Source organism: Drosophila biarmipes, chromosome 3L, assembly GCF_025231255.1.
Source record: "Drosophila biarmipes strain raj3 chromosome 3L, RU_DBia_V1.1, whole genome shotgun sequence".
In the NCBI taxonomy this organism is placed as follows: Eukaryota; Metazoa; Arthropoda; class Insecta; order Diptera; family Drosophilidae; genus Drosophila; species Drosophila biarmipes.
Window position 1 is genome coordinate 28,426,562 of NC_066613.1, and position 18,254 is coordinate 28,444,815.

The 18,254-nt window shown below is 40.9% G+C and overlaps 1 protein-coding gene across 6 annotated transcripts in view; it reads left to right on the forward strand.

Annotated features, from left to right (window-relative positions):
• The window catches only part of LOC108029387 (uncharacterized), a 30,114-nt gene extending 13,437 nt beyond the window's left edge, over positions 1 to 16,677 (forward strand). For 3 of the 6 annotated variants that reach the window (XM_017101618.3, XM_044095317.2, XM_017101633.3), the window contains exons 9-15: positions 24 to 107; positions 9,264 to 9,321; positions 12,194 to 12,962; positions 13,044 to 13,596; positions 13,650 to 13,812; positions 13,869 to 13,975; positions 14,032 to 16,677. In XM_017101618.3, coding sequence (XP_016957107.1) covers positions 24 to 107; positions 9,264 to 9,321; positions 12,194 to 12,962; positions 13,044 to 13,596; positions 13,650 to 13,812; positions 13,869 to 13,975; positions 14,032 to 15,142 — 2,845 coding nt within the window. In that variant the 3' untranslated portion in view covers positions 15,143 to 16,677. Of the gene's footprint in view, positions 1 to 23; positions 108 to 1,473; positions 2,362 to 8,087; positions 8,400 to 9,263; positions 9,322 to 10,640; positions 11,586 to 12,193; positions 12,963 to 13,043; positions 13,597 to 13,649; positions 13,813 to 13,868; positions 13,976 to 14,031 lie in introns of those variants that run through there. The other 3 variants (XM_017101662.3, XM_017101670.3, XM_017101678.3) reach the window with 3 other exon arrangements.
• Positions 16,678 to 18,254: the final 1,577 nt, after the last annotated feature.

Genomic DNA, 18,254 nt, shown 5'->3' on the forward strand with positions numbered 1-18,254 from the left:
ATATGATATTTTTTCATTTTCAGGAAGGTCGTACACGACCGGTGCCACAGGATGGGCCGCAGTCGGTCTCTGTCAAGTCTGATGCATCGGAGACCTCAATTCACGGGGTGAGACTCTTCTTTTATGTAATTTATTTTTGGATACTTCAACTAGCGCTTAGCACTTTTTGAAACTCAGGAGTTGCCTTCTGTTCCCAATACTGTCACAGTTCATTAACCTTAAATAGATCAATGTTAAATTATCCTCCTTACGTCAACACCTTACGAGCGGTGCTCAATATGCCCAATAGGCAGGCTATTAAATTCTCAATTGTGCTTTTATCGCATAAGCTGTGAGCAGCATCGCAATATGCCTACTAAAAAGAACCAACTAAAGTCACCGCTTCCTCTTTATGTCGAAACAAACTCAGCCGGTTATGTCCCATCCTCCCATGTAGGGCTGCTGGGTTCAGCGACCTACTGCTCAACTATACCATAGACACCGATTTAAACATCCTTTCTGGTCGGCCCACAGCTACCATTGTCCCCTCGCCTACTCTTGGCCTGCGTCCTTTTCTTTAGTACATTAATAAGCAATGAATCTGTCTGTAAAGAAGCGTGCGTTGCCCCCCGGCATACAGCAATGTCTAAATAAAATCGGCGAGCAGTATTGACAGGGATTCCGTTTGTTTGCAAACTAGTCATTTATTCAGGATGTGGATTTATATATAGGCGACATGCAGGCTCAACATGTGCATGCATGGAAATCATTATAATTCTAGGTCTATTTGGAATTAATCTTTAACATTTGGGGATGTTTTTTGCAAGAATTATTGCATACTTTTAAGCACAAGCATGCGCGTCGAAATAACCTAAATTTGATTGCAAGTCTGTCTCATACATTTACACATATATGTATATATTGTATATGTACATATACTGTGTAGGGATGAACGCGTGTATTTACACCCCACCTGATTTTCAGTTCGAGGAATTGTCCTCCTGTTTCAAAACAGGGATTTTATGCCAACCCATTCTAAAGCTTACTCTTTTAAAAACTTTGGTAGTATTTACACGAGTTTCGTACACAGTAAAAATAGTTGTCCAGCAACTGATTTTCAAACGAAGCGCGCTTTCGAATCCCGAGATCCATGACATGATCCCGGTACATGATTTGGCTAACATGTGACCTTTAGAGCATTGTTGCCAGCTCTTCGGGTCAACAAAAACTATACAAGCCAATACAAAACAAAAACAATTTTAAACTTACTAAACTAACAACATTCACTTGGCTGAACACTATTTCTACCTCTCCGTTACACCATGGCAGCAATAAAAGATCAATTTTGTTTAATGGCGTTTTGCCAGGGTACTAGTAGGCCTTAATTCGCCTCTGACAGTTAAAAGCCGCCAGATCTGGAGGGATAAATAGCTAAACATCTTTGGTATATTTTTATAAGGAGGTGGTATTTTTTTTGCCCGCACGCTTGGTCACACTGATAGCTAAAGTAAAAAAACAATAGAGTAGACGCGAAAAATGCACTTATAACTTTCAGCGCTTCTTTCCGCCCCCGTGAATGCAACTCAGCTGTTTGGCTTCGTTTGTGTCCACATCAAGCCACTATCGCACCCTAGACTATGCCAAAAATATAATCTTCAGGCGGTAGTAGAACTCGGTACCCAGTGTTAATTAAACATACTGATACCCGTGCAATTGTGAGAACCAGCCGCCTTGCCGGTCGCCGAGCACCGAACGTGGGCGTCCGCGTGTGTATTTTTATGTATACGTGCTGCTGGCGTTGTGAGGAACGCTTGGGAAGAAGCCAAAATGTGTGCCAACGCATAGGGAACAGAACAACGCAAATAGCGCATCCGAGAAAGAACCATAAGCTAAAATCAATAACACCAAAGCAAACCAAAGCGAGCAAAGTTTATTACGCAAAAGACGAAACACATGAGCGAAAATGTCTACAACGACAATGAATTTGCCCAGGGCTGCGCAGGCAGCGAGCGGTGCAGTGCTTCAGGACTGCGACGCGGCGGCCGAAGCAGCCGAGAGCGAGGACTTCGCCGAGGAAACCAAGGACAACAGGGTAACTGGCGCAGATAGTGGGCGTGCTTCGGCCGCCGAGTTTGAGGAGCCCGTCGTGTCGGTGGAATTGAGGGAACGGGGACCCAACTCAAACTCACCCCCTCAGCCCAAGGGCAGTGAGGAAGTTTACGCCAGCCGAGGCTCCCATTCCACCTGGTATTTGCCCGTGGACTCGCCCTCTCCAACCACACAAGCCTCTTCGAGAGAATGCAATGCGTGCAGTCCGACGACGGCTGGCGGTGTCCAGGAGGGGGACGCGGGTGCCGATTCGTCAACAAGCACTAGTGGCGAGTAAGTTAGTAGTTCCACATAGGACCCGAGATCGGGTTCCATTACACTTTTTAAACTTATTTTATTAATTTCCTAGCAGTTCCTTTAAAACAAAATTATGTAATGTAAAATTCATCTTTTCTTTTTTATAGCACCTTAATCTCTGAAATGCGATAACTCTTATATCGTGTTCTGACACTCAAATGTATCTGTAAAAAGAAAACCAAGTGTTTCTGGCAAAAAACTTTCATATTTCATTAAAATAAATGTACGCAAAACTTCCTTAACTTCTTAAAAATTCAGGAAAATGTTTGTCATAATATTGAATATGTTTACTCTCGTTTTCAAAGGATTCTCCTTTTCGAAATCTACTAATTTTGCGGACCGTTGACCAATTATTTTCCGTAACTCTTGCTTCTTGATCAAGGTTCCGTTGACTTTTTCAATCCACCACCACTACCCTTGTGGTGTTTACCAAGTTAATCAAGCGTACGTAATGTCGGCTCGACCTGTTGAGCACGTTAAGCCCACGGGTCATTTAAGGCTCTTCCCTTACTTACATCCCTGTATTACTTATTGCCTGCCCTATCATGACAACTCTACTGCCTCATTTCTAGAGATGATTCACTAATCTCTGCGTTGATTCTATTTTTAGTAAGGAATGCAAAAATTCACTCTTTTTTGTTTTTCTGACTTTTTAGATTTTGTGGTTTGTATGATTGATTGTGGAAACGGAAATAAATTCCAGCCTCATTCTCGCTCTGACGTATATGTGTTCCCACTTCCAAGTAAGAAATTTTTCGTTGTGACTTGACTTCTTCTATAACACATATACATGATATGTGAGTTCCTCCGTTACGCCATTAACTGAAAGTTTTTGCCTTCAGCGAAGGCCTGGTCGCTTGATTTCTCCAAGCCGTACCTTTTATGGTCGAAGTGCGTCCCCAAGTTTGATAATATACATATTGCATAATGTCAATATAGGTTAAAGGAAAGCTTGCTATTCTCAGTTTCCCGACTACAGAATGTATTTGTGATTGGACACTGATAAAGGAGGAAAACGTCCAATTTATTTTGGGTTTTGCAGACTCACATTTGTTATACTCTGAGAAATCCAAAATTACTTAATATAATCTAAGCAGGGGCGAGGGTCACAAAAATCATTATTCACCCATATGCCTTGCAAACAATGATAACTACAATGAAATTTAGTTGATGACTGTTAAAACCGACAGCTTATCAACTACAGAGGGAAGATTGAAGTCGTGACGAGTCTTCTACGGAATGACATTCCACAATTTTTTCAGAAAGTCCCACTCTCTGAATAATTATACGCTTTCTATATCTTTGCATTTCATATTGCAAAAACAAGGCTAAATATCAGTACTGAGTTTGCCGCGTGTGATAAATGTGTTTCACCTGATATAAATTTAGAGTGCATATCATTTGTGTCAAATTACTACTAGTTGCCCAACTCTTTTCCCAAACATGTTGCTTACATTTCTTTTTGAAAAGGAGAAATAGCACTGCCACTCCCCAGTTGGTAGCTAAGATTAACTAATATGCGTTTCCACTCATTTCCACGGAGCACAGCCAAGTTTCACAATTGAGTAAAATGCTCAACGCTCGTAAAATATATTGGCAGCGCGATGGTGGAAAGTCGTATTGTGGGCATGAAATCATTTGGATAAAATAATGTTCAATTTTGTTACATATTCCGGCGGCAGTGGAGGCCTGGGGAAAGTTTAGAGCCAAGGCAGCCACCACATCTGCTGACCATGCGTCGCTTTTATGCTGGGTGCGCTGGCTTTTCACTCGCGTTGCAGCCTCCAAATCAAAACAACAAAGTTATGCAGCCAAATTCTCCTTCAGTAAATAAGACATTATGGCTAAAAATGCCTGGCAATGAACATTTCTTGCTGGCAGTGCCACTGTGCCATGCCATGCCATTCCTTGCCTCGACAGGCAGGTGGACAACTTGTCACAAGGGAATACCAGCTCTGACAGCTGAAGGCATATCTGGCCGTTGGTTAGAAGTCAGATACTCCACGAGCTGAGCTAGCTGTACTGCATATGTCAATATGACATTTTCAGGGCAAAGATGCATTCACTCTGCGTTGGCGTAACCAATTGAGCAGGGCAGAAAGAAATTCTGCTAATGGGATAACAATTAATATTATACACACCTGAAGGGTTGGACGGTCATTGGGCACATATTCATAGTTAATTAGTTACATTTGTGCATATCATTATTCAACCATATCAGTGGATTTCTGCTTTTCATTACACTCCGCTATCTCAAGGCATGTGCCTCCTCCTCCACAGGATCATGGTGGTGTCTTTCAAAGCGCAATTGAGCTAAGTTATCGAATAGGGAAAATCTTTTCAATCATCTTATTTTTCTTATCTGAACAATAATCTGATTTTAATACCCTTTGGTATTTAGTATGTGTGCACACCAAATAATTTCGCATTTGCACCTTTCTTTGTTATTTTCGAGCCCGTTGAAGGAAATGTTAATTAAGTTTAAGACATTTCCTCATCAGGCATCAGAAAATCTTTTCAAAGTTGACTTCAGGCCATCAAGAAAAATATAACACAATATAACAAAATATGTAAAAAGAGAAAGAAAAGAAGTTGTATTATCATATGTAATGCAATTGCAAAACTTTTTTTATCGTTGAAAAATTTTACGGTGGTTATCAATCGCTGTCTAAACCCAAAAGCAGATCTGTTTCTATTTCAAGCCAGTCTATGCTGTCTGCCATTAATAAACAATCAAGTTGCCTATCTGCTGCATCTGCCCCATCCTCAGTCAGCGTACATCTGTGTTTCTCAGCTGCGTTGCTGTTTATGAAACGTTTATTACCATCAGAAACACACTTTTTTTGTTTGGGCCTTGTGGTTTATATACAAATATAAGTGAGTTCCTTACTGCGCTTGCGTTAATGACCTTTCTTCTATTTTCTTCTACTTTGACTGTTGCAGTGTTGGTTCTTCTGCGCATGTTATTAAAAGTATATACATGAATGGGTGAATGATCTTTCAGTTTACCTAGTAGCAATCCCTCTAAGTTATTTTTTATACCGCAGTGACGTTTAACAACTGTATAGTACTTTACGCTATTAGGCTAAGCATATTTAAGGGCTTTGAATTTGATCTATTCAGTGATAACAAAAATAAGCTTTAAAATATCCAATATCCATTTAATACCATTGCAGATGGTAAAGAAATACGGGTTTTAACATTTATGCTGACAAATCGCGTAACTTAGTATCTAATTTATTTATATTTTATCATAATTTAAAGGGTATATACACTTCGGACTTAACAGTCTATCTGATTAATATTTAAATAAACACATTCTCTCTGTCGACCTTAACATTATCTGTGTATGTTTAATCAGTCCCCGTTGCCATCTAATAATCTCTATTTTAGTGAAACTTACACGTTTTTTTTAGCATTAGTACTTTGTTCGATGGAAAACGTAAAAAACGACTCTATTTTATTTTATAAACTACTGTACTTTTTTGACTTGACGGCCCACTATCAAAAGACAAAAAGTTCGTTTGAAAGTTCAGCTCCAGGACATATGTGTATATTTTGTAAGATGTAATTACCAGGTCTCTCTTATTCCCAGTGCAAGTCAATATATTTTTGTAATGCGGTGGAATGACTACAAAGTTATTCACATATGTATTCAAATCACAATCGCCATCTCCGTCGTACTCATAAAGGTTTGCAGAACTTGTTGTGCGAAAAATAAAAGAGCCAAGATGTGCGGCACAGAAAGTCGCGACTTCTGGGCCAGACAACCTCTACTCCCGGGCAAACAGTGCATGTCGGAGTTGGGAATTGCATGCGCATCTCTCGCGCGTTCTTTTGCCGTATTTATTTTCTGGCACATCCTTCTTCCCCCTCTTCTCGATTCGTCTTTAATTATATATTCAAAATTCGTAACAAAAACCCACTTTAAAGACGTTCGTTAAAGTTGTTTGAAATGTGTGTTTCTTGAAGATTGTTGGCGTCCCCTGTTATTCATAATGACTAGGAAGGAAAAGAAAACTCTGAACACTTTAAAGTAGTCCATTTTAAAGATATTGCATTGGGTGAAGAAATGCTATGGGAAAGACATTCGGTTCTGACTCACTTTTCGGAACGAGAAGTGCTTGCAAGAGTAATACAGATATGCCTCACACTTTCCCATTCATTACTACGCCATTCGCTGCCGCTGCCCCTTCACATCCATTTGCGTCAGACCGTTTTTAATTGAAGCACCAAGTTTCCTCCTACTGCAAGCTGTGTGCTATAAATATGCACACGCAGATTTCCTTCCTTCTCGCATCCATAATTCATTTCATTAGTGCGTTTGAAATCTCCCTCTGTCTGCGTGCATTCGGGAACTTTACACAAAGTGTTGCTCATTCTGAGTGACATTTATTGTGTAATTGCCATTTGCATGTATACCTAATCAATGTTCAATTAACGCATTTTATGTCAAGAGTATGTCAAGAGTAGTAACGCCCGACCATCTATTTAGCCATTATAAGATACATTCTATGCAATGCACTTGATATCCAGTCAGCTATAGCCTCGCACAGATTAAAAACACATTGCCCCTTTTCGTAAGGGTTCATATGAATTAGTTTTCATTTTCCTGATGCCCAGATGACAGCCAGCCCAGTCAGCGATTTTCTAAAAAGACTGCATCTTCTTGTTATTGTGAAATCACATCGTGTAAGTTTTGCTTTATGTATAAAGCGCTATACATATGATTTGGGATTTTTCTGATAGACTTAACTTTAATGCATAATGGTATGGTTACTTTTTTTGGTAGTCTTGCCTTTTTTTTTAATACAAATTAATACCTATTGCTTTGCAACATACCGTCTGCCTGTTTGCAACATTCTCATGTCCGAATCGCAAAAACCGGTTTGAATTTGAATTGTGGTTTCAGTTGTTGCATCTGCCTGTCCCTTACGCCTTGCACAAGCTCCCATGCAATATGTAGATTTCTAGCTGAAGTCGTTAATGACTATTTAGGTCTGCAGCCTTGAGATTCATTTCAAAAAGAGAGGGAAAATGCCAATTTATCCGTTGGGAACCAGATAAATGTAAACTTTCCATTTCTTTAGTTCCTTTGCAACGAGTTCCTTAAATTCCAGCACCTGCTTCTTAATCTTGTACAGGCTGAGTGACAGAACTTCCTGTTTATATTCCCATCTTTGAGCCTCTTGTGTATCCGGTTCCATATCAGCTTTCTGTATACAAAGGTTTCCATGAGGAATCAGTAGTAGAAGAATCTTAGGCGGTTTAAATAAAAATTTTTGTTTCTGCTCATAGTTTTTTTGCTTAGAAATATATTGATTTAATTCAAAATAACATTTTTAGTTTCTTAAATGTACATACCTAACATACTGGTCAATTATTCTTAGCCACACGCCATCAGAGAGCCGGGTAGAGCTGACAGGACCTTAAACCGGTTTTATGCTGTGGCAGATGTTTCCCAGCTCCCTCTTCACTTAAACAGAATTATCCTTTTTGAGCGAGGTGCCACATTTGAGCATTTTTCAGGGATGTAAGTATAGGAAGCAGCTGTCCCTGTGGACGACGGGTCTCAGTCGCACCACTTAAGCAGACTTACTCAAAGTCCTTCCCTTATTTCCTAAACAACTGCTTGCCTATAAATTGAGTTTGAGCGCAACGAGCATCTGGCAAGCAACGAACGTGAGCGAGGATCAGTCTACCCCTGTACAACGAACCGAACGTACACGCTCAACGGAAGTCTTTTGATACTGTATCGGGAACGTATAGAATTCAATTCAGATAGAGTTTAAACGGTGCAACAATCTGATTATGGTTACATATCACGTGCGGCCAAGCCTAACTCAGTTTAGTGTGCCACAGTTCGATTCGCCTGGTGTAGCAAGTGTAAAGCGCAGCAAAGTGACAAAGGTTGGAACCAAGTTCAGCATGAACATCAAAAACTCGGTCAAGTGTTACTGTGTGAGATCGTCACACCTTGGCATGAGTGGCCGAGGCTTTACGACTTTGCAAAGGTGAGCTAATTTGGCTATACTGAGTCGGTACGTAACTGGTGTTCTGTACACGACGATCATGGTGCGAGTTAGGACCCATCATCTTTGTTGCATTACAAGGAATTTAAAAATGTTTGGTGTTCGGAATAAATCGGCATTTCCTTACTCATGCCTGTTGCAATCCTTTATTTTTTTGTTACAAACTCGCAAAATGAATTCTATTTAAAGTAAAAAAACGGCCAAAAGGGAATGGAAAAGGCTCTGAGTAATGGAGTGAAATGTCCAAAGACTTCGCAGGCGTAAACTATATCCTCCTTGAATTTCTCTCTTCCTTTACGTTCTGCTTTCTTCGAGTGTCCTGTTGATTCCTAAATGCCCACCTCCCGCAACATCACGGGTCTTTCCTGTCGTTTTAGGGCCCTTTCGGGACATGTTTGTGTTCTTTGTATGCGTGGGATTCCCAGAATCCCCCCATTATAGTGTTTGCTTACAATAAGCATTCGGAAATAGAATGGCCAAGTTTTCTGTGGATTTGTTGCCCGCAGCCTGCCTTGCTTACCTCTTTACGAACCGAAAAAAATACTTTTTCTTCATTTTCCGGGTCACTATTCTTTTGAGATGTAAAATATACCTGCACCAACTATCGAGCGTCGTTACAGCCACATTTTCACACGCAAACCTAGGCCTATCCCGGATGGCGTAACATTAGGACACTAAGAAACCAGTTTTCTATGAATCTTTGAACTGCTTTGAAAACCACGAACCCCTTTTCCCGCCGAGTAATGAGCGAATGTAATGCTTAGGAGACGGTCCGCGTAAACGACCTTCCTGATCGCCAAATTTTACAAAATTCACTAATCAGAATGGTATTTCCTATACTTGCAGAATGCCTAAAAGCGGAAACCCTGGAATGAGGTCAAACAGTAGTTTTGCTGTGGGTTTGGTAAGTAGTGAAACGGTGCGCTTTAAGTTAATTTTCGTTGATATTGGTTTATCACACAAAATTGTAGACTTATTCAGAATTATATTGGAATACGTTTACGGGTGTACGTTTTCAAGAAACCTGGAAACCTAAAATGTGTGTGTGTATCTATTTCCATGTGCATACAAATACCTATATGGAGAATAGTATCGCATAACCAGGACAGCTGTCGTTCGTGCCTTATACTATAGACACAGAATTCAAATTGATTTATTTCTGTCGACCGGTTTCGACAGCTGCGATTTATATATAAATGTTTACTTTTTGTCACACGCTGCCTTTGGACAAGAATCACAGAAGACGGCTAAGGTCATGAACATGCTCTAGACATGAAGGCCAAAAACTCTTTTGCGGGGGATGGCGATAGAAATTCAGAGGAGGGTTGGGGTACGTGATGCAAACCAAATGTTTTCAGGGGTGGCAGAGTTTCAGATGCAGTTAAAGATTATCTCCATGCTTTCGTTACCCTCTGTTACAAAGTAACGATAGGGCTGTAAAGAACTTCCGCAAAACGTATGCAGTCTTAGAAGATCTGCATCTGCTGAAATTCAGTTGTGGTGAGCATTCAAATTAAACCCTTAAAAGTTTTACAGCCAAAGCACTGCTAATTCAACTCAGTTAATAACTTGTATAATGCCCGAAAATAGGACAGCACTTCGCGTGACCCAACTTTCTCTGAAATACGTTTGTGAGACCCTCTAGTTGCGCCTGGGCAGTCAAATATGGAATACAAGGTGATAGAGTTCAATGGACTGATTACAGTGATCCCTTAGAGGTTTATATGATTTTATGTAAGAGATTTTCCAAAGACGCGGGTCTCATTACACACTATCGACGCCGCAACCGCAGTATATACCGCTGCTTACAGCGAAAGGGACTTTCTTACTTCTCCCTCAGTTAACTGCCCACTCCTCTGCTCTCCGCAAGTCATTCATGAAGACCGCATGCAAAGCGAGTTGGCTGTCGTGATTGACTGGGAGCTAGGATGAATTCGAAGCATAACCTCTGCAAAGGGAGGGCCCTGTGACGGATTCGTAAATTTAGTTATATGCCCACCAACTAACAGTACTTAAAACACCACAAGGACTCTGGAACTGATATTCATTTGAGCTCTTTTAATTTATGCTATATTTAATGGTTGAAGTGGGTAAAACACATGCTCCCGGCTGAGTCTGCTCTTCCCATACTTTTCATTGCCAAACATTGTTAGCCACCGTTACATTCTGTACACTGAAGTCCCTAAGGATAAAGATTTTGTCGAAATGTGTTTTTAAATCACTTCGGCTTAGGGCTAGTCGTTTTATACAGGCGAGTGTATCCCCATTAAATACTTAAGATATAGTTCTTCCCCACATAGTTCAGCAAAAAAATATGCAACACACACTCCTTTGAAGCGTTTTTTCCTTTAAAGATAGGGAAAAATGGAATCAATCATTGCTGATGGCTAAATGCCCGTCAATGCTTCAGTATTCCAATTACTTAAGAGCCCAGTTGATTGAATTCCCCAGTAATAAGGCTCTTACCGTGCTGCTTTTGTCCTAAGGCCTTTGGGCCATGTAGGTGATCTCGGGGCAAAAACTAATCAGGCAAGACAAAACATTTCAAATAAAGATTGACATTGACCAAGGCATCGTGCTGTTGCTAGATCACAGACAATAAGTTGACCCACCCAACCGACCTCATGCAACAAAAGACGAATAGCAGCTGCGTCAAGTGGCAGCGGCTCGTGCTATGCAATCCCTGCGCTAATCTAATCAAACCTCTTCAATCCAGACTGTTGACAATGGAGCTCGCAGATAGAGTTGATCTCAACGCCTTTTTGTCCCTTAATGCGATATACCACACCACAAGAGGTCGGCTGCCCACTCACGACCGGACGACGACACCAGTACACTCGTCAGCACTCGCATTTCGCATTTGCAAGTCTCGTTGCCGGCAATTGCGGCCAATCAGTTATTAGTTATCGCTTCGTTCGGTTACACCTGCAGCGCTGCTTGCGGAAGTCCCGTTAAACCGGCCCTCATAACCGGGAGGTCGCTATGAAGAAGCTGATAATACCCTCCCTCATGGACACCTACGGGCTGATTAAGTTCTGGGACTTCGACGCGGGTGCCCCAGGATGTGCGTCACAATCCGCCGGGGGGCAGCTGAATTTTAGCTTGCCACCCGCCAACGATAAAATGCCCTGCGAGCGCCGATACAGATGGAAACCTCGCCTTCTCCAGGTCACTATGTTATCATTGATTGCTGGTTTTGAGAGTGGCGTGCTGATAACTATTTTGGTATTTTGGCCATGCGTCGCCACCACACTCGGCCACGCCGATCACAACCCCTGCTACTTACTGAGTACACACGTTTGCTGCTCATATCAATTTGATTGTGAAACAAAGAGTAAAATCCGATAAAACTGGAGACTTCCATACCAAGGTTTATGCAATTGTTTTATAGTATTTTTTCCCATGGGTATAAGTTTCTAAAAGACCGTTGGTTTTTTAACTGCCTGCGCTGCCCTTTGAAATAAGCCTGAACCCATAGCCTGGACCCTTCACCGACCCACTCGTGTCCCATTTTCTTTTAAATTCTCATGACTAGTTTTACACACGGTTAGTCTATACTGTCGTATTAGTATTGCTTTATTATAATCCGAACCCTGACCGGTACTCGTGCATAAGCGGGGCCGCAAAATAATTGTGGTTAATCATCAGTAAACGCGTGCCATTGAAGTGGAAGCACTACGAAGTCGTTAGTTGTACGGATCAATTTATGTAGAATAAATATAAATAACTGGTAAATAATGCAATTTGTTCCCCATTTCTTCCATCATTTCCCTCAGTCACAGCAAATTAAGGCTGTCTCCAGTCCCACGCTGTCAGAACCACTCTCGGAGCCACCGCCGCAAAAGACAGTTGAACGCACGGACGTGGCGGCCACAAGCAGCAGCGGCGGAAGTGGAGTTGTGGGCTTGGGCGTCTTGCAGAAATTCAAGCGCACTTTGAACAACTTCAACAGCAAGAATCAATTGCACATCACTCCATTGTCCCCGCCGACAGCATGCAGCAATCTGACAAAGGCTAAAACATCACCAACAACACCGAATGTATCCATTCCTGCTTCTGCGGCGACAGCTGCTAGCGAGCCTGGGACAGAGGGTGGAGATGCTAGCTCCGGAAAATACCGATTCGGGCCCCTCATCTGGCGCACTTCCAAAGAGCGTCGGAAGACGAAATATAACCGACGCGACAAATGCAATTCCGGCGACTCGGGCATTCAGATCGAGCTCGAGCAGGATGAGCAATACTCCCGTGCGCTGGCTGTGAGTGTCCAACGAGAAACGACCGCTTCTGTTTCAACCAATGGGACGTCCAGTGCCGGGGACTCCAAGGTGCGATCAATTCGTCGAACCAATTCGGCGAAGACAAGCAGTATCCTCGGACCCTTTACTGTAAAAACAAAGCGCGTCAGGGCTGATAAGGTTGAACGCGAAGCTCCCGAATCCCTGCCCACGAGATCTCTTAGCCAGCCCAATGGTCTGGAGTCATATGGCATGGGACGGCCTGATCTTGAAGACAGCGACAGTGACAGTGTCGCGTCAAACGAGGAGGGTAGGTCTACAACTGAGGTTGCAAAAGCCTCAATTTAATAACTGCCAAAAAGCGTTTACCAATTAATCTTTTGGTCCCCAGCTATCAGCTACTACCCAACCATCTATGCCGAAGTGCTCTACAACTTCACGGCCGGCGGTCCTCAAGAACTTGGCCTGGAACGGGGAATGCTCATTGAAATATTGCGCAAAGAGGTTGGACCCTGGTGGTTCGGCCGCATTAAGAAGGAGGAAACCAATTACGTGGAGGACATATTGGAGCCTGAGCTAGGCTGGTTTCCTAAGGAATTTGTCCGCATAATTCACTGTCCTGAGACGGATATTTTCTTTACCGCGCATAGGGCTGCTGCAGCTGAGGCAGAGACTGAGGCTGATGAAACTGCAGCTCCTGGAGAAGAAGAGTCTATTCCTGTTTCTGTTTCGACGTTCGTCGAGGACGCAGACGTCACAGTGACCACGGATCAAAGCAACGTCACTCTTATTGTCATTGAATCGCCGCCAGCCCCAAAAATTCTTTCTAGTTCCGACCCAATTGCCCAACTGGACAACAACACAATCCTGCGTCGAAGTGCCGTTCGCGAACTGCTTGATACGGAGGTCAATTACGTTAAACTGCTGGCATCTATTTGCGATGGGTAAGACTAGCTGGGTTATTACTAGCAGTTTTTTGATTTGTGACTCTTTTTAGGTATCTGCCTGCCATGAGCAAGCGCATCGATATATTCTCGCCGAACAGTATTCGACTGATCTTTTCCAATATTATATCAATTTACAAGTTCCAGCGAAAGTTTCTCGAGGCCTTGCGACGCGGAATTGAGCAAAACCAGATTGCTAAAGTTTTTCTTAATATGGTAGGTTTTTGATTTTAATAATTGGTTGCCTTCTTTAATAAATCATACAATTGCAGCACAAAGGTTTCCTCTGCTACTCCACTTACTGCAACGCTTATCCTAGAGCTCTAATCGAACTAGAGACTTACGACCGCGTAAAAGACGCCCGTACCATTTTGGAGAAGTAAGTTATTTTGAAAGCTCAACTCAAAATCATGTACTTAATGCATATACTTCCAGCTGCCGCGAATCGGAGAACTTGGCCGAGCTTCCGCTTTCTGCCCACCTTCTAGCACCAGTGCAACGTATCTGCCGCTATCCGCTACACCTTAATGAGATCATTAAGTCGGCATTAGAAAAAGCGGATGAGATAGATGGTGGCGCAAAACCAGCTGCCGCAAAGTATGAACAACTTGACGTCTTTGAGCTGGACATACCTGACTCTCAAGATACTGTCAATTTGGCGCTGGAGGCGATGCGCGGCATCACAGAGGCGGTCAATGAGGGAAAACGCCACAGCGAGACGATTGCAAGGCACCAGGCCAGCTTCCAAAATTTTAAGGGACCCCCGCTGCACTTGCACAGTGCTCGCTTCTTCCTGCAAGTTGATGCTACGCGTCAAAAACAGAATCTTTGGAACAGCAGCTACACTTTGTTCCTATTTGATAACCAGCTGGTCTACTGCAAACGCGATATTATCAAGCGCAGCCACTTCATTTACAAGGGCCGCATTTTTCTAGACCGCTGTCGCGTGGTGAACGTGAGGGACGGAAAGATGTTTGGGCACACAATTAAGAACTCCCTACGCATATATAGCGAGTCCCGAGACAAATGGTACGATTTTAGCTTCCGTTCGGCCAACCGGAAGCATCGCTTTCTTAGCACATTGGCACTAGAGCGTCAGTTTGGTGGTAAAGCTCTATATGTCTCGGAGATGACTGGTTTCGAGTACAACTACGATGAGCGACCGGGCGATTGTTCAGATCAATCTGACAACGAGGCGCAAGACTTTGAAATAGCAACGGGGGCCAACAGCGGTGAGAGCTCGGCTCCGGATTCACCGGCCAAATCTTCGTCTCGTCTGTGCGAAACTTTGCCTAAAAAATCGCAATCTAGGGACGGCATATCTAGCACAGACAACGCTCAAATATCATCATCAGGTTCGCTAGGAAGACGTCATTTTGGTAATTGGTTCCGCAAGCCGAAGAGCGCGAACTGCACTCCGAGTCAGTCACCAACGCACAAGCCGGGCTTTGACGCAGACGCAACACTTACGGAAGCCCGTGTGGCTGCCATGGAACTGGCCGAAGCCGCGGCTGCGCTAGTGCCAACGGATAACTCCTCCGCATAAATGCTCGACACAGTTATGAATAAACGAGATGTACTCGTTCTTGAATACATGGTATAAAATATTTGTTACAATAATATTAAATTGCCTTTAGTCATAGTAAGATGTAGTCGAATGAGTATTTCATTCTAATTGAGTTTTTGTTAGTGTTACCCTTTTATTACATATTGAATTGTTTGTTTTTATTTTAAATTGTTTGTCCTTTAAGTCTCTGAACGTCTGTCAAAGTATAAGCAGACGACTTACAGTAAAGCGCTAATAATAATTTTAGATTTACAAACTGAACAAATATAATGTATACTTCTGGCATTTCAATGCGGTTTATATACAAATGTCGCCGACTGCTAGTCTAAAAACCTATTACCTGTCCATACTTGTAATTCTAGATTATGTGATAAGTCGATAATAAACAGCCGCAAATTATTTAAAATTTTCCTTTTTGTGTTCGCTTAGAGAACTTCCCAAGATGAATAGAAAACTACCCACAGAATTGATATTGAAATACGTTTAGGAAACATTGATAATTAAATATGGAACTTTTTAAACAATAGAAGTACATATTCTTATCATTTAACGTGCAACGGTACTAAGATTGGTATTTGTTACTGTTTTTGTTAGGCCAATCCACAAAGGCATGTTTTCAAAGTAAAGTATGAAAAACTTACCTAAATTGAACTATAATATTTAAAAAGGTAGTATCGCATTATTAAAGGAACAATATTATTGCATGTAAACAAATTGTCATTACGAATTGAAACAATATTGTATTATACAAAAATTGGTTGATTGTCAATTTAAAGTCTAAAAATTGAAAAATGTTAACATTACAACACACTACTTGCAATATGCAACAAAACTATTGAGCGAATTTAATTGTTTCTAAAAAGAAACACGAATAAATCCCAATAATTTTAAAAAATTTGCCCACCCAGTTGGCAAGAAATATAAATTGACAGTCAAGAGATATAAATTAAAAAAGCAATTTACTATTTAATAGACTTTGCCACAAAATCTAATTGGTTTTTGGAAAATAATAAAACTTTCTCTGTAAAAATAATTGAAAAATCGCCAAGGCAACAGTTCTGCACTATTATATTACATATGAAATGAAAAAAAATATATAAATTTAAAGCAAGGCTGAAAAATCAATAACGAACAAAACAGCCATGCCAACACAGCTAAAACAATAGCACCAAACAACTCCATATAGTTGATTTACCATATAGTAAACTTGGGACTACTTACACAAGTATGTGTGCGCTCTCCTAAATCGCACCAGTTTGTTAAGTTTGAACCAGACAAACATGATAACTTAAATAATTGAAAAAATGTATAAATGATAACCTATCGCCAAAACCAATTGTACACCAATGGCAAGGGTGTAGGGCAAGAGGAACTTATGTATATTAGGAAGCGTATATGTTTCAGTGAAAATACCTGTTACGCCAACCGGAAACAAAAAACCGGCCCTTATATACCCTTTAGCGACCACAAATATGCTCCATATGCCAAATAAATAAATATATATTTATCCATAATTTTAGTGTTTTTAATTAATTTATATAAATTAAAGCCAATGTTGGGATGTATTAAGATATATATATATATATAAATCAAGTTCAAAGACAGCGCCGATTACAATAAATTATGCTATTAGCTCGACATTTTTTTGACGATTTATATAAGCAAGGTAAACTATTTTTTTTTTTTTTGTAAAAATAGCTTTTTGAAACAAGTAATGGAAATCGTGACTAAACACATTATAAGAAATTGGAATACACAAATATACTTATATTTTTTAAGGGATTTGATACAAAAATTTATATTTTTTAAGTTGGGCCCCAATTTAATCCAATCATAAAATATATTTGATTGTCTTCCTAGTAAGATGTAATATAAACATTTTTGACTTACCCAACATTCAACAACCTTCCACGACCGCCAGCCACAGTTTGTAGATGTTGAAGGCTCGACTGCTGTTTTTAAGCTTTTGAACTTATCCCGTTGGACGACCCGCTTGTGCTATTAATCGTGGCCAGTGGCGTTTGTAACTGCAAGCCCGCAGCAAAATATAAAACAATCACCACTAGCATAACGACAAGCCTTCGGTGACCGTTAGAAATGAGTGCTCTGCGGGCATAATATTCTGGGCATGAAGTCCAGCTGGAAGACTAAACTGGCAAAGGCTCTTGGCTGTCACTTTTTTGCAGGAAGCTCGACGGAAAGATAGCGAACCCAAGAAGAGCACTTGGAGCAATTGTCCATAAATGAGCGAAGCCCCATCATTGTCTTAAATTCAGAGGGCTGGTGAGGCCAAGTAATGGCGGCTTGCCACATTTTCTATCCCCAACCGGCCTACTAGGTGAGCAACATCGAGACCACGTGGTAATTCTCTTTATTATCCGTTTTTGGTTTTGATGCCACTAGAATCCAGGCTTAAGCTTTTACTTCTTTCACTTACTTTTTTCGATTGGAAAAAGGACGCGCAAAACTATCGATTGCTTTGTAACAGCGTTACCAGCCATAAAAACTTTCTGAATATAGCCAGAAGTTTTAGCGGACAAAAAAATATAGCTAAAACAAAGCTAAAAATATTTGAAATGAATAATTTGGTTTTGCCTTTTGTAAATTGTTTTAGTGCGATTTGATCGTGTTGTCCTAGAGCTTTTTTATTTTTGGCATACTTTGATAAAGCTCGACCACAATGTATGTATGTAAGGTATTCACGCGTGAGTTTATATTTGGAAATTTTCAACATTTTATTATCGAGCCAAAAGAGTGTAGAAGTAAAAGTTTATAGTTCTATGGGAGATACAACTTTTTCACAAAACCTTAAAAAACGAAATTAGTATTAAATAGTTGTCACTTCAAGAGTTATCATAGTTTCCCAAAAAATTTTAAAAAATTGCCTTCAATAAACTCGTAATAACATAAAAAGACATTATATTGTAGATCAATATGCTCATTTATTTTAGTGGCATTATTTAATAAATTGTAGAAAGATTAATTTACATTTTTAATTACTTGTAGCTAATGTTTGCGTGCAATCTAACTTAAATTACACCATATATGTAACATTTCAAGTGCTGCTCACTTTCTTACAAACTCGAAATTG